This window comes from Nerophis lumbriciformis, linkage group LG20 (assembly GCF_033978685.3).
Source record: "Nerophis lumbriciformis linkage group LG20, RoL_Nlum_v2.1, whole genome shotgun sequence".
NCBI classification, from domain to species: domain Eukaryota; kingdom Metazoa; phylum Chordata; class Actinopteri; order Syngnathiformes; family Syngnathidae; genus Nerophis; species Nerophis lumbriciformis.
Genome location: NC_084567.2, coordinates 27,496,505 through 27,513,552, shown reverse-complemented (window position 1 = coordinate 27,513,552; position 17,048 = coordinate 27,496,505). Strand labels below are relative to the sequence as shown.

The window sequence follows — 17,048 nt, the reverse complement described above, 5'->3', positions numbered from 1 at the left end:
TTAGAATTTCATGCCAGCAACCAGTGACAAAGAAGTTGGGAAAGGTGGCAATAAATACTGATAAAGTTGAGGAATGCTCATCAAACACTTATTTGGAACATCCCACAGGTGTGCAGGCTAATTGGGAACAGGTGGGTGCCATGATTGGGTATAAAAACAGCTTCCCAAAAAATGCTCAGTCTTTCACAAGAAAAGATGAGGCGAGGTACATCACTTTGTCCACAACTGCATGAGCAAATAATCAAACAGTTTAAGAACAACGTTTCTCAAAGTGCAATTGCAAGACATTTAGGGATTTCAACATCTACGGTCCATAATATCATCAAAAGGTTCAGAGAATCTGGAGAAATCACTCCACGTAAGCGGCATGGCCGGAAACCAACATTGAATGACCGTGACATTCGATCCCTCAGACGGCACTGTATCAAAAACCGACATCAATCTCTAAAGGATATCACCGCATGGGCTCAGGAACACTTCAGAAAACCACTGTCACTAAATACAGTTTGTCGCTACATCTGTAAGTGCAAGTTAAAGCTCTACTATGCAAAGCGAAAGCCATTTATCAACAACATCCAGAAACGCCGCCGGCTTCTCTGGGCCTGAGATCATCTAAGATGGACTCATGCAAAGTGGAAAAGTGTTCTGTGGTCTGACAAGTCCACATTTCAAATTGTTTTTGGAAATATTCGACATCGTGTCATCCGGACCAAAGGGGAAGCGAACCATCCAAACTGTTATCGACGCAAAGTTCAAAAGCCAGCATCTGTGATGGTATGGGGGTGTATTAGTGCCCAAGGCATGGGTAACTTACACATCTGTGAAGGCCCCATTAATGCTGAAAGGTACATACAGGTTTTGGAACAACACATGCTGCCATCTAAGCCCCTGCTTATTTCAGCAAGACAATGCCAAGCCACATTCAGCACGTGTTACAACAGCGTGGCTTCATAAAAAAAGAGTGCGGGTACTTTCCTGGCCCGCCTGCAGTCCAGATCTGTCTCCCATCGAAAATGTGTGGCGCATTATGAAGCGTAAAATACGACAGCGGAGATCCCGGACTGGTGAACGACTGAAGCTCTACATAAAACAAGAATGTGAAAGAATTCCACTTTCAAAGCTTCAACAATTAGTTTCCTCAGTTCCCAATTGTTTATTGAGCGTTGTTAAAAGAAAAGGTGATGCAACACAGTGGTGAACATGCCCTTTCCCAACTACTTTGGCACGTGTTGCAGCCATGAAATTCTAAGTTAATTATTGTTTGCAAAAAAAAATAAAGTTTATGAGTTTGAACATCAAATATCTTGTCTTTGTAGTGCATTCAACTGAATATGGGTTGAAAAGGATTTGCAAATCATTGTATTCCGTTTATATTTACATCTAACACAATTTCCCAACTCATATGGAAACGGGGTTTGTATAATACTGCCAAAATTCACATTTTTTTCTTGTGAAATTGTGACCTTTTTCTTGTAAATTTCCAACTAATTTTTCTAGCTTTTTTATATTTACATAGTATGTATATATTATTAATGTTGTAAACACAAATCTTTATATATCTACAAAGGGTGGTCCTAAAGAGATAGGCATTATTCAGAGGTCTCAAGAAGGTAATAAATACAAGAGATTGAGCGTGTGTGTGTGTGTGTGTGTGTGTGTGTGTGTGTGTGTGTGTGTGTGTGTGTGTGTGTGTGTTTGTGCGCGCATGTGTTTGTGCATTTGTAGACATTGTTATGCTTTGATAATATTTTTGTTTTAATACTCTTGTTTCATTCTGGTTTGGACAACTCAGTTTCACTCCCACTAAAATTCCAAATGTTCGCTATGAGCTGAGCAAATCTTCTCCAGCCAACCAGTTCAGGAGCACAAATGCTAATGTACAGGTGAATCTTAACACACGCACACACACACACACACACACACACACACACACACACACACACACACACACACACACACACACACACACACACACACACACACACACACACACACACACACACGCACACACACACACATATTATTTTATGTGTTACCTTCTTGAGACCTCCGAAAAATGCCTACCTCTTTAGGACCACCCTTTCTCGATATATAAAGATTTGTATTTACAACATCAATAATATATACATACAATACAAATATAAAAAAAGCTTGTTGTGAAAAAATGAGTTGGAATCACAAGAAAAACTTAGAATTTTGGCAGTGTTATAATAGAAGTCGTCATTTCACTCAACGCAAGTCAAAATGTTACAAGAAAAACTGAAAATTTGTGCAATATTATGATAAAAGTTGCAATTAACTTAATAACAGTCGCAATTTTACAAGAAAAGCTTAAAATTTTGGCTATTTTATGAAAAGAGTCGTAATTTTACTTGACAAAAGTCACAGTTTTATAAGAAACCTATTATAATAATAATCGGAATTTCACTTGGCAAAATGATGACAAGAGTCATAATTTCACTCAAAAAATGTCACTATTTTACAAGAACAACAAAACAATTGGCAATATTGTGATAAAAGTCAGAATCTTATATGACAAATGTCACCATTTTGCATAAAAAGTAATACTTTTACGGGAAAATATTGCCATATTACAGCAACAGAAAGAATATGAGAAATTGTTCCCAATTTTATGAGAAAGAAGTCGACACATTGTGAGAAAAAGACTGCTTTTAGTTCATTTATTATTTTCCTTTTTTGTTTGTAATTGGTTTTTAATCTTCATTATTTATTTCAAGTTATTACAGTATGTCTCTATATGCATATTTTGAATTCCTCCCAGGGATCAATAAAGTACTTTCTAATCTATTCTATTCCATTCTATTCTACATAATTTATTTATTTTTATTAATTTTGACCAAAGGGGACACATATCAATTTCTTACACACACTTATTACATATGTTGGCCAGAGGGGGAGCACTTCAAATTTTACACACACTTGTTATTTCGTATGTTGACTTTTAAAAGCGACACACAGTCAATTTGAAAAATCCCTCCTTTTTGGGACCATTCTAATTTTGATAGATTTCACCACCAGGGGTGCAAATGAGATCTCTATTTTTTTGTTTTTTGTAATGTGCTTAAGGCCGATGACAAATGAGTCACGGACCACAGATGGCCCCTGTGTCGCACTTTGGGCAACCCAGCTGTAGAAGCTAACTGTTAATGGCCACTATAGTCTTAGTACCGTAGTGTATTTGTTCATTCTATGGTCACATTTTGGATGCGGGTTGTCTTGCGTCAGAACCGGACGTCGTAAAATCAGCTGTTCATCTGGCAGGTTTTTTCGGGGATGAATAGGGAAGTCCTTCTTCAGCTGCCGTCTTGTTTTACCATATATTGCTGCCTTTGCACCTTTCAATGCAAACTTTTGTATGCACATTAAATCAACAAAAAATCCTGACTTTGGAGCAATGTTCACGGACTCTAGTATTTGGCTCTCTATTAGATACAATGGTTTTCCGTATTGGGACCATGATTTTGGTCCTGACTTGTTCACCGGTCCTCATATGGAAGGACACACACACACACACACACACACACACACACACACACACACACACACACACACACACACACACACACACACACACACACACACACACACACACAATAACATAAACCATGTTTTAATGAATAGGTAAATACAGAGTATATTATAAATAGGGGTGTCCTGATCTGATATTGATATCGGTCTGATATTAGCAGGATATCAGAAGTACCGAAATTATATTAATATGCATGTTTGAATGATATAATCTTGTGCAAAGCTGGAAAGTTAACATCTAAATGTCCTCCAATAAGCACACAAGTTTGGTCTTTTCGTGTATTTTACTAAAGTAATCTAGGAGCTAGCAGCTACACAGCAGCAAAGCACACAATAGCAAACTAGCTAGACATACATAATAAGTGTCCTTCAATGAACAATATAAAAGTTTAAAACAGTACATTTGTCCATATAAACAAGAATCAAAGAATTATAGCTGCATATTACTTACACTTAGAAAGTATCCTAGGCAGAAGGATATTAGGAAGTATTCAGTAACAAACGTGTCAGTATCATTCAATTTACTCCGTCTTGAGCTTAACTTCATGAAATATTGTGGCCCCAATAATGGCCTGATGGTCTAAAGCAGGGGTCCTCAAACTTTTTGACCCGGGGGCCACATTGGGTTAAAACAATCTGGCCGGGGGCCGGGCTGTATATATATATATATATATATATATATATATATATATATATATATATATATATATATATATATATATATATATATATATAAATATATATATATATATAGATATAGTCGAGGTTACTGTGGTTTATCCATTATACAGTCAGTGCTCAATACCGGGATAGAGCGGACGATACGTTAGGTCAGGAAAAAACACAGAGGCTATTTCACAAGCCTGTTTCGCAGGTTTCCCTGCTCTTCCCTGCTCTTCAGGGGATTTTATTAAAATATTTTGTAAAATCCCCTGAAGAGCAGGGAAACCTCCTCCACCAAATTTCACACTAGGCACAATACAGTCCGAAATGTAGCGTTCTCCTGGCATCTTCCAAACCCAGACTGGTCCATCAGATTGCCAGATGGAAAAGCGTGATTCATCAGTCCAGAGAACACGTCTCCACTGCTCTAGAGTCCAGTGGCAACGTGCTTTGCATTGGACTTGGTGATGTATGCCTTAGAAGCAGCTGCTTGGCCATGGAAACCCATTCCATGAAGCTCTCTGCGTACTGTACGTGGGCTATTTGGAAGGTCACATGAAGTTTGGAGCTCTGTAGCAACTGACTGCGCAGAAAGTCTTTGCACTATGCGCTTCAGCATCCGCTGACCCCTCTCTGTCAGTTTACGTGGCCTACCACTTGGTGGCTGACTTGCTGTTGTTCCCAAACTCTTCCATTTTCTTATAATAAAGTTGACTTTGGAATATTTAGGAGCGAGGAAATTCCACGACTGGATTTGTTGCACAGGTGGCATCCTATGACAGTTCCATGCTGGAAATCACTGAGAGCGGCCCATTCTTTCACAAATGTTTGTAGAAACAGTCTCCATGTCTAAGTGCTTGATTGGGACAATATTAGGACACCTGATTCTCATCATTTGGAAAGCCACACTAAGTTATTGATGGGTACTCAGAAAGAGTCTAAAATGCTTTATGTTCATTTCAATAGGGATAAATATACAAACCCCGTTTCCATATGAGTTGGGAAATTGTGTTCGATGTAAATATAAACGGAATACAATGATTTGCAAATAATTTTCAACCCATATTCAATTGAATGCACTACAAAGACAAAATATTTGATGTTCAAACTCATAAACTTTATTTATTTTTTTTGCAAATAATAATTAACTTAGAATTTCATGGCTGCAACACGTGCCAAAGTAGTTGGGAAAGGGCATGTTCACCACTGTGTTACATGGCCTTTCCTTTTAACAACACTCAGTAAACGTTTGGGAACTGAGGAGACACATTTTTTAAGCTTCTCAGGTGGAATTCTTTCCCATTCTTGCTTGATGTACAGCTTAAGTTGTTCAACAGTCCGGGGGTCGCCATTGTGGTATTTTAGGCTTCATAATGCGCCACACATTTTCAATGGGAGACAGGTCTGGACTACAGGCAGGCCAGTCTAGTACCCGCACTCTTTTACTATGAAGCCACGTTGATGTAACCCGTGGCTTGGCATTGTCTTGCTGAAATAAGCAGGGGCGTCCATGGTAACGTTGCTTGGATGGCAACATATGTTGCTCCAAAACCTGTATGTACCTTTCAGCATTAATGGCGCCTTCACAGATGTGTAAGTTACCCATGTCTTGGGCACTAATACACCCCCATACCATCACAGATGCTGGCTTTTCAACTTTGCGCCTATAACAATCCGGATGGTTCTTTTCCTCTTTGGTCCGGAGGACACGACGTCCACAATTTCCAAAAACAATTTGAAATGTGGACTCGTCAGACCACACAACACTTTTCCACTTTGCATCAGTCCATCTTAGATGAGCTCAGGCCCAGCGAAGCCGACGGCGTTTCTGGTTTTCGCCTTGCATAGGAGAGTTTTAACTTGCACTTACAGATGTAGCGACCAACTGTAGTTACTGACAGTGGGTTTCTGAAGTGTGCCTGAGCCCCTATGGTGATATCCTTTACACACTGATGTTGCTTGTTTATGCAGTAAAGCCTGAGGGATCGAAGGTCACGGGCTTAGCTGCTTACGTGCACTGATTTCTCCAGATTCTCTGAACCCTTTGATGATATTATGGACCGTAGATGGTGAAATCCCTAAATTCCTTGCAATAGCTGGTTGGGAAAGGTTTTTCTTAAACTGTTCAACAATTTGCTCACGCATTTGTTGACAAAGTGGTGACCCTCGCCCCATCCTTGTTTGTGAATGACTGAGCATTTCATGGAATCTACTTTTATACCCAATCATGGCATCCACCTGTTCCCAATTAGCCTGTTCACCTGTGGGATGTTCCAAATAAGTGTTTGATGAGCATTCCTCAACTTTATCAGTATTTATTGCCACCTTTCCCAACTTCTTTGTCACGTGTTGGTGGCATCAAATTCTATAGTTAATGATTATTTGCAAAAAAAACATGTTTATCAGTTTGAACATCAAATATATTGTCTTTGTAGTGCATTCAATTGAATATGGGTTGAAAAGGATTTGCAAATCATTGTATTCCGTTTATATTTACATCTAACACAATTTCCCAACTCATATGGAAACGGGGTTTGTACATGAATGTAGGAAAATTGTGTTTAAAATAGATTTAGTTGAATAAATACAGGTAATGGAAGTCATAGAGAAGATACAAATGTGATTAAAAAGGATAGTTAAACAAATATTAACAGTATTTTGTTGGGCATTTTGCTCAAATAAAATGTATGTTGTAATTTTATAAAGATGATGACGTGGAGGAAAACTGCACAAATATAGCAAAAGTAATTACAATAGCAACTGTTTTGGTACTATTGTAATATAGGTTTACAGTGCAAGTATAATATGTTTGTATTGTAATATTGTAAAAGGGAAAGTCAGTTTATTGAAATAGTTTAATATGCAAAGTTTCAGCATATTAATAAAAAAGTGGACTGTTACAAAATCATGCTGATTGTCAAATATGTTAGATAATATGACATGTGATCGTTGACCTCAACTGAAAGCTTTTGTTATTTTGGAAATGTATTGTGTTGCTCAAGGTAATATTATTGACATGGTGCTGGGATACACATGATTTCAGTCTTTCAAAGCTCCTCTTGAACCACCAATTTGTGACCTCGGTATTTGTCAAATCCTAGTTAGGGCCCTGATTATGTACAAACTTTTTCTAAATTATGGACTTATGTTGAGGCTGGAACCCATTATTCAGTTTTACATTGTTTCTAATTGAGAAATGTTCTTCAATATGTGATTTTTATTTATTTACAAACCCTGTTCAAGAACCAATTAAGTTTATAAATCAAAGTTCCACTGTGTTTGTGTGATGTTTGGTGAGCCAAATGAAATAACGTTGACGTGGCCCACAGGCCGTCTATTGAGGGCTTCTGATGTAGTTGATACATTTTGTGATTAAACTGCAATATTTTTGTTCCTGCTGCAGGTTTTTGTCCACAGAGACTTCAGCGTAGTTCGAGACAAAGCCATGTCATTGATCCAGACTGCTTTCACTCTACTGGACCAGGAGTTCCAGAAACTGGATCGGTACATTACTTCACTTTACAAAATTCCTTAACAGAATTTAGGAAAAATATTGAATTCAGAAAAAAAAGTGTTTTACCCGCATTCATAACTTCAAACTAAAAACCACATCAAGTATTTTTAATTGACTTGTATGGTTTCAGAATTCTGTACTTTTATAGCTGCTGACCGAATTATACCCATCCAACGAGTCTCAATTCACATAAAATCAATTGATACCATATTTCGATACAATTGTTGCATGTGATGTCATGTCGGGTGGCAGGCTCAAACACTTAACAGGTAAACAGGTGTAATTGTTTCAGACTCCCTCTAAGTAAAGTAATATTCCATGCCAACAAAGCAAGCATGCCTGATAGAAAGCACATAAAGTAAAGGCTCCACTTTTCAAGACGCGCTAGCTGAATGCTAATTTACATTGGATATGTCATATACTCGACAGTGCGTCTTACAACCCGGTGCGCCTAATGTGCGGAATAATTCTGGTTTTGCTTACCGACCTCGAAGCAATTTTATTTGGTACATGGTGTAATGATCAGTGGGACCAGTAGATGGCAGTCAAACATAAGAGATACGTGTAGACTGCAATATGATGGCAATATGACTCAAGTAAACAACACCAACATTTTATATGTTCCATTGAAAATATAGAACATTACATAGAGCGCTCAAAAGTCTATCAAAATGTTTTAGTTCGACTTTGGTAAGCTATGAAGCAGCACCGCTTGACGGCTTGTCGGCGTATTAAACATATAAGTATTATTATGGTGTGTGTATAAGGTAAGAAATATCATCTGGTGTTTTATTTCGCAATATTATGCAAAAGCAACTCTTCTTACCTTCTGGTACCTGCTGATCTGTATTTGGGATCTGCATAAATCCTGAAAAATTGCGCGCGTCCGCCTTTGTAGTCCGTGCCGACACCGTAGTCGATAAGCTTCTTCTTTTTCTCTATTTTCTTGTTATGGGACATTCATCCTCCGCTGTTGCCATTTCTAATATAAAGTAGTGTAAAGTTCTTACTTATATCTGTCAGTATACTTGCCATGAAAGCGCTAAAACATACCGGTGTAGTGAGTTTACATTATTCACCCAAGGAACTTTAGTTGTTAGAGAGTTCCGGTCAGACAGTTTTTCACGGGACACATTTCCGGCGGATAAGGAGATGCTGCTCGGTTATTGATTTAAGTCAAGTCTGAATGTCATTAAAACAGTTAGTGTTATGATCTGCTGCCCGGATCATATTTTCTGTTTACGTTTTCAAGATACTTGTGTTTTTGGTTAGTTTTGGACTCCTTGAGTACCTGTTTTGTACACCTGAGTTTGTTGCCATGGCTGCTTATTATTTTCACCTGCCGCGTTTGTTCCCGACACGCACCTGTTTGTCATCACTGACATTATTATTTAAGCCTGTCCTCCCTGTCATTCGTTCTTGCTTCGTAGTTTGTTTTTATGCAACAGTTGACGACTTCTGGCTCTGTACCTGTTAGCTTCCACGCTAAACTCCTTTTTTACCTTCTAGCTCCCATGCTAGCTCTTTTAGTTTTTGCCTTATGTGCTATGAGCACCCTTTTCTTTGTTCCAGTATAATTTATTCCGGTAAATAAATCATTTATTTTACCTTCACGCTGTGTCCGAAGTCCGTTGCATCCTGGGAGAACGAAACCCCGCATCACCATGCGTCCCGGTCGTCACAGTTAGCTCCATCTTTTGACACTTCTTCCACTCACGTCCTTGCACGCTACACCGCTACAATAAAGATGACGGGGAGAAGATGCTGCGGAAGTTGAGCCACGTAAATAAGACCGCCCACAAAACGGCGCATCCGGAAGCGACTGTCAGAAAGCGGCTTGAAGACTATCTGTAAAACATAATCTATGCAACATTTTGACCAAAGAACCACCATTACATGTTATGTAGACCACAAGGAAGTGTTTTACATTTAGAAAAAATTATAATAATATGACTCCTTTAATACGCCATATATATGAAAAAATATCAAAAATAGACCATTCATCGGCAGTGCGCCTTATAATCCGGTGCGCCCTATGGTCCAGAAAATACGGTACATGCTTCAAATTAGCGATTTTTCTGGTAATGGCAAATACAATTATGATGCATAACACGATCAGTTCAGCATGGCTCAGTACACTAAGTACATTACTTACAGTGTAAACACTGTAAGACAAAAGACAAGACTGCTATACATTCAACTTAATGGCAAAGACTACTCTCTGACTATGACAACACAGCTACGACAAACTGAAATGAATGTACACTTGAAAATGATACCCAGAAGAGTTAAGATATACAATAAAACAACTGGACAGCACAGTTATTATCAGCTCACTGTTTAATTTCCCATAAAAAAATAATATTACTCAACAAATTAACATTTATGTGTTACAAAAAAGCATCGAAAATTTGTACCGATATCAATTCCCACGTGATGGGAATTGGTTTGGTTTTGTGAACTAAAGAGCGCACCGGAAGTTTTAAAATAAGACTTTTTTTTTTTTTTTTTTGCATATAATAGCTACAGCGGACTAAAAGACTGTAAACCTCAGAAAAGAATGCTCTTCACGTAATGCCAGTTTTTGTGAATGATTTCTCACCACTGGTCATCCAAGCCAGTGTTTTTCAACCATACAGTCTGATGTGCCGTGGGAGATTATGTAATTTCACCTATTTGGGTGAAAAAAAATCCTGACTTTGGAGCAATGTTCACGGACTCTAGTATTTGGCTCTCTATTATATGCAATGGTTTTCCGTATTGGGACCATGATTTATGTCCTCACTTGTTCACACCTCCTCATATGGAAGCTACTTTTCCTTGTTGATGTCTCAAGAAGGGTAGAAACAAAAAAATCCCGACTTTGGAGCAATGTTCACGGACTCTAGTATTTGGCTCTCTATTAGATGCAATGGTTTTCCGTATTGGGACCATGATTTATGTCCTTACTTGTTCACACCTCCTCATATGGAATCTACTTTTCCTTGTTGATGTCTCAAGAAGGGTAGAAACAAAAAGATCCCGACTTTGGAGCAATGTTCACGGACTCTAGTATTTGGCTCTCTATTAGATGCAATGGTTTTCCGTATTGGGACCATGATTTATGTCCTCCCTTGTTCACACCTCCTCATATGGAAGCTACTTTTCCTTGTTGATGTCTCAAGAAGGGTAGAAACAAAAAAATCCTGACTTTGAAGCAATGTTCACGGACTCTAGTATTTGGCTCTCTATTAGATGCAATGGTTTTCCGTATTGGGATCATGATTTATGTCCTCACTTGTTCACATCTCCTCATATGGAAGCTACTTTTCCTTGTTGATGTCTCAAGAAAGGTAGAAACAAAAAAATTCTGACTTTGGAGCAATGTAATTAATTTTATGCTGTATACGACTGAAAAACAATGTTTTCTGGTCTTTTTTTTGTTTTGATTGGTATAAATAATTGATTAGCAATAAGTTCATTATATTACTAATATTTGAATTGATCTTTGCAGGGAGAAGACAACGTTGTTCAAATCTGTGTCTGCTCTTCAAATAGAAAGAGAAGCCATGGAGGCACAGAAGCAGCAACACCAACAGGTTCATTATTTACTACATGTTCTCCATTACTTGAGATGTCCCAGTCTGATACTGATATGGGATAGATATGAGTTATCAGTCAGCTATCAGCAAAAAAACAAAAAAACAAGAATCGAATGATATTGGCTCTAGTGTAAAATGTGGGATAGAAGCTCCTCCAAAAACAAATGACCATTTCATTTCAAAAGCATACTAGGTTAGTGTTTTTTATTGTTACCATTGTTCCGAGTCATTTTACTTGATCAAGCCTTTTCTAAAATCCCACATTACAAATAAAAGTATGTATTATGATTTGTGCTGATATTGTACAAACCCCAAAACCAGTGAAGTTGGCACGTTGTGTAAATGGTAGATAAAAAGAGAATATAATGATTTCCAAATACTTTTCAACTTATATTCAATTGAATAGACTGCAAAGACAAGATACTTAACGTTCCAACTGGTAAACTTTGTTATTTTTTGCAAATATTAGCTCATTTGGAATTTGATGCCGGCAACATGTTTAAAAAAAACTGGCACAAGTGGCAAAAAAGACAGAGAAAGTTGAGGAATGCTCATCAAACACTTATTTGGAACATCCCACAGGTGAACAGGCTAATCGGGAACAGGTGGGTGCCATGATTGGGTATAAAAGTAGCTTCCATGAAATGCTCAGTCATTCACAAACAAGGATGGGGCGAGGGTCACCACTTTGTGAACAAATGCGTGAGCAAATTGTCGAAAAGTTTAAGAACAACATTTCTCAACAAGCTATTGCAAGCAATTTAGGGATTTCACCATCTACGGTCCGTAATATCATCAAAAGGTTCAGAGAATCTGGAGAAATCACTGCACATAAGCGGCGAAGCCCGTGACCTTCGATCCCTCAGGCGGTACTGCATCAAAAAGCGACATCAGTGTGTAAAGGATATCACCACATGGACTCAGGAACACTTCAGAAAACCAATGACAGTAACTACAGTTTGTCGCTACATCTGTAAGTGCAAGAAAACTCTCCTATGCAAAGCGAAAACCATTTAACAACAACACCCAGAAACGGCGCCGGCTTTGCTGGGCCTGAGCTCATCTAAGATGGACTGATGCAAAGTGTAAAAGTGTTCTGTGGTCTGACAAGTCCACATTTCAAATTGTCTTTGGAAACTGTGGACGCCGTGTCCTCCGGACCAAAGAGGAAAAGAACCACCCGGACTGTTATAGGCGCAAAGTTCAAAAGCCAGCATCTGTGATGGTATGGGGGTGTATTAGTGCCCAAGGCATGGGTAACTTACACATCTGTGAAGGCGCCATTAATGCTGAAAGGTACATACAGGTTTTGGAGCAACATATGTTGCCATTCAAGCAACGTTATCATGGACGCCCCTGCTTATTTCAGCTAGACAATGCCAAGCCACGTGTTACAACAGCGTGGCTTCATAGTAAAAGAGTGCGGGTACTAGACTGGCCTGCCTGTAGTCCAGAACTGTCTCCCATTGAAGGGGTGCATTATGAAGCCTAAAGTACCACAACGGAGACTGTTCAACAACTTGAGCTGTACATCAAGCAAGAATGGGAAATAATTCCACCTTAAAAGCTTCAAAAATTGGTCACCTCAGTTCTCAAACGTTTACTGAGTGTTATTAAAAGGAAAGGCCATGTAACACAGTGGTAAAAATGCCCCTGTGCCAACCTTTTTGCAATGTGTTTCTGCCATTAAATTCCAAGTTTATGATAATTTGCTAAAAAAAATTAAGTTTCTTAGTGCGAACATTAAACCTCTTGTCTTTGCAGAATATAAGTTGAAAAGGATTTGCAAATCATTGTATTCTGTTTTTATTTACAAATTACACTACGTTCCAACTTCACTGGTTTTGGGTTTTGTATTAATATCAGTATCGACCAATATTGAAAGCTTCTATGTCTGTATTGTATCAGTAGTAAAATAAAGCAGGCCTACTATTATTCAGTTAAACTGCTCTATCTGTGTGTGTGTGTGTGTGTGTGTGTGTGTGTGTGTGTGTGTGTGTGTGTGTGTGTGTGTGTGTGTGTGTCTCAGGAGTTGCAGGAGATGCTGGAAAAACATCGCTCTCAAAATGAAACATGGCTTAGAGCCAGAGCTGAAGAGAACGACCAAGAGCGGAGGGAGCTCTACAGATTGCGGGTCAATGAACACAAACACAAACACACACACACACACATACACACAAATTGTCCTATGATTTTTTGGTCCAGACTTGCTCATGGTAGTTCCGCAAATGGCTCCTTGGTCCAGATTTAAACGTGCAATTTTATATCAACTCAGTGAGAAACCACAATTTATATTATTTAGCTTTTTAGCTTCCTTTCTGGCGAGCAAAGGATGGTAATTAAAGAGACAAGGGAAGTGTTATGGAACTCCGCACGTTACCATAACATACTCCGGGGTCACGTTGTTATGGGAGACGCACCACATCCTGTCAGTAAGATAGGAGTTAGACCAAGAAAAGGCTAAGTCTGACATACCAATACATGTTTTGATACGTTCTAATTAGAGATGTCCGATAATGGCTTTTTTGCCGATATCCGATATTGTCCAACTCTTAATTACCGATACCGATATCAACCGATACCGATATATACAGTGGTGGAATTAACACATTATTATGCCTAATTTTGTTGTGATGCCCCGCTGGATGCATTAAACAATGTAACAAGGTTTTCCAAAATAAATCAACTCAAGTTATGGAAAAAAATGCCAACATGGCCCTGCCATATTTATTATTGAAGTCACAAAGTGCATTTTTTTTTTTTAACATGCCTCAAAACAGCAGCTTGGAATTTGGGACATGCTCTCCCTGAGAGAGCATGAGGAGGTTGAGGTGGGCGGGGTTAGGGGGGGCGAGGTTTTGGGTAGAGGGTAGCGGGGGGTGTATATTGTAGAGTCCCGGAAGAGTTAGTGCTGCAAGGGCTTCTGGGTATTTGTTATGTTGTGTTTGTGTTGCGTTACGGTTATGTTGTGTTGTTTATGTTGTTTATGTTGTGTTGCGGATGTTCCCCCGAAATGTGTTTGTCATTCTTGTTTGGTGTGGGTTCACAGTGTGGCGCATATTTGTAACAGTGTTAAAGTTGTTTATACGGCCACCCTCAGTGTGACCTGTATGGCTGTTGACCAAGTATGAATTGCATTCACTTGTGAGTGAGTCAAAAGCCGTAGATATTGTGTGACTTCAAGGTTTATTGGCGCTCTGTACTTCTCCCTACGTCCGTGTACACAGCGGCGTTATAAAAAGTCATACATTTTACTTTTTGAAACCATCCATCCATCCATCCATCTTCTTCCGCTGATCCGAGGTCGGGTCGCGGGGGCAGCGGCCTAAGCAGGGAAGCCCAGACTTCCCTCTCCCCAGCCACTTCGCCCAGCTCCTCCCGGGGGATCCCGAGGCGTTCCCAGGCCAGCCGGGAGACATAGTCCTCCCAACGTGTCCTGGGTCTTCCCCGTGGCCTCCTACCGGTCGGACGTGCCCGAAACACCTCCCGAGGGAGGCGTTCGGGTGGCATCCTGTCCAGATGCCCGAACCACCTCATCTGGCTCCTCTCGATGTGGAGGAGCAGCGGTTTTACTTTGAGCTCCTCCCGGATGACAGAGCTTCTCACCCTATCTCTTTTTGAAACCGATACCGATAATTTTGAAACCGACACCGATAATTTCCGATATTACATTTTAAAGCATTTAATCGGCCGATAATATCGGCAGTCTGATATTATCGGAAAACCCTAGTTCTAATAGAATGTTATGATCAGCGGCATTGGCGTTGTTAAGCATATTTTAGGGGTGCTCAAGCCCCCCTAAAATATTCTTAAGACCCCTAAATAATTTTTTTTTTTTTTTTTTTTTTTTACAAATACATGCCGACATAGTCATTATAAAGTGGCCCGAATATGAGTTTAAATAAATACTCATATAACCTGTTATTATTCACTCAGTTTCCCCTCACTTCGTAGCGTAAGGTAGAGAGCCCCTTTCGTGCGTCGGTATCCAATCCATTCCACTTGTTCATATAGAAAATGCCCACATCACTCAAATTCCAGTCCGCATTTTCTCTGCGACCTTGCTTGCGGTCCTGCAGAGGTACGAAGCACATTATCTTCCTTTACAATGAGTGAAGCTGCACAAAACCTTGTGTGTGCAATTGTAAATAATTTAGTTTTTAAGTTTTGTGTTTCTTGTAGAATCTATATAAAGTAATATACATTAGCCTATTGTTAAAATAATGAAAAAAAACATCATTAAATATATTTGTTTTATTGTATTGTTACATTAATAGCTGTTGTGTTATTATAGGATGGCTTGTTAAACATTTCACAGGATTTTCAGAGGGAGGAAAAACCAAGACATTTAATATAAAATGTAAAATGAATAAATACATAAAAAGAAAAAGAAAAAAAAATGGTTAAAAGCCATCGTCCCGGGGAGCATTTCATTTCGTCCTGTGCATTTAAAAAAAATAATAATAATAACAATGAATAATTTCTAAGTCTTTGTTTGCCGTTTGTGAAGTTTTGTGCTTGCGCGTAACGTTTGCTCGCATCCTGTGCATCTCCTGGGGGCTAAGCCCCCCTTGTCCTTAAAAGCTAGTGACGCCCCTGATCAGCGGTATCGAAAGCAGCGCTGATATCAAGTCGCAGCAACATCAGCATCCTTAGTTAGCAACTGATCATTAGTCATTTTTGTAAGAGCTGTCTCATGATTTGCCCTAAAACTGGACTGAAAGGGTTCACAGAGATTGTCAGACACTTTTTCGAGGAAAAGTTCGCATTCATGCTGTGATTGGGCAGCCAAAAGATGGAGCTGGACATTTAAAAGGCATTTGGAAAAATGGCCCCCAGTGCCTAACCTGACTCTCGCCAGACCCTTGTAGTTCGCTGAGCTCCACACAAGGATCTGGGCTCGAAGGCGTTGCGAACTCCTTCCAGATAGCAAAAAATTATGAACCAATCAGGATTGCATTTCATTTGATGTGACGTTTGATTCAAACAACAATGTGCTGACATTGATTCTGCTATTCCAACTGTTTCGTCGAATCTATCGAATATTAATTCTTTAAAAGATGAACAGAGAACGGTTTTGAAGGCATTTATTGGTGGCAAGGACGTTTTGGCTCTTCTTCCGACCGGGTTTGGATTTCCCAGCGTCGCTCTCACCGGCGTCACGGGTTGATTTGGATGTGAGTGGTTGAAGTAGCACGTCATTCAAGATAACGGACAAGTGGTTTATCCAATCACATACAATGATTTTTTTTTAACAAGGCCCCGCCTTCTGAAATACATCTCCTATTGAGAACTACAAGGATCTGGCGAGAGTCAGGTTACCCAGTGCCTGATTGGCCACAGAAAAATGGACTCATCTCGGTGATAGGATTCAGGAAAGATGGACTTGCGGACACGATTGGCTGCCACAAAGCTGTCTCGTTTTGTGGGCGGTCTTATTTACATTTCTACCATACATGGATAATCCAGTGGGACGTCTCAAATGGGGCAAATTCCAAACAGCTCCTTTGGAGGAAGTATAAAGGAAAGCAAGGTTGTTTTACAAACCCCGTTTCCATATGCAGGGGCGCTGCTAGGGATTTTGGGCCCCATGAAAAGAATCTTTACAGGGCCCTCAACACAGTGTCATTATTTTTTCTGTATTATAATTTCATCATCATGGGCCCCTGGAATCCGTCTCCTTTACCCCCCCTTTTCGGCGCTCCTGTCCATATGAGTTGGGAAATTGTGTTAGATGTAAA

The 17,048-nt window shown here is 39.4% G+C and overlaps 1 protein-coding gene across 1 annotated transcript in view; it reads left to right on the top strand.

Annotated features, from left to right (window-relative positions):
• LOC133619797 (uncharacterized) overlaps positions 1-17,048 on the top strand; it is a 47,977-nt gene that overhangs the window by 26,011 nt on the left and 4,918 nt on the right. The window contains exons 14-17 of the mRNA XM_061981057.2: positions 1,793-1,883; positions 7,616-7,716; positions 11,220-11,304; positions 13,337-13,441. Coding sequence (XP_061837041.2) covers positions 1,793-1,883; positions 7,616-7,716; positions 11,220-11,304; positions 13,337-13,441 — 382 coding nt within the window. The remainder of the gene's footprint in view (positions 1-1,792; positions 1,884-7,615; positions 7,717-11,219; positions 11,305-13,336; positions 13,442-17,048) is intronic.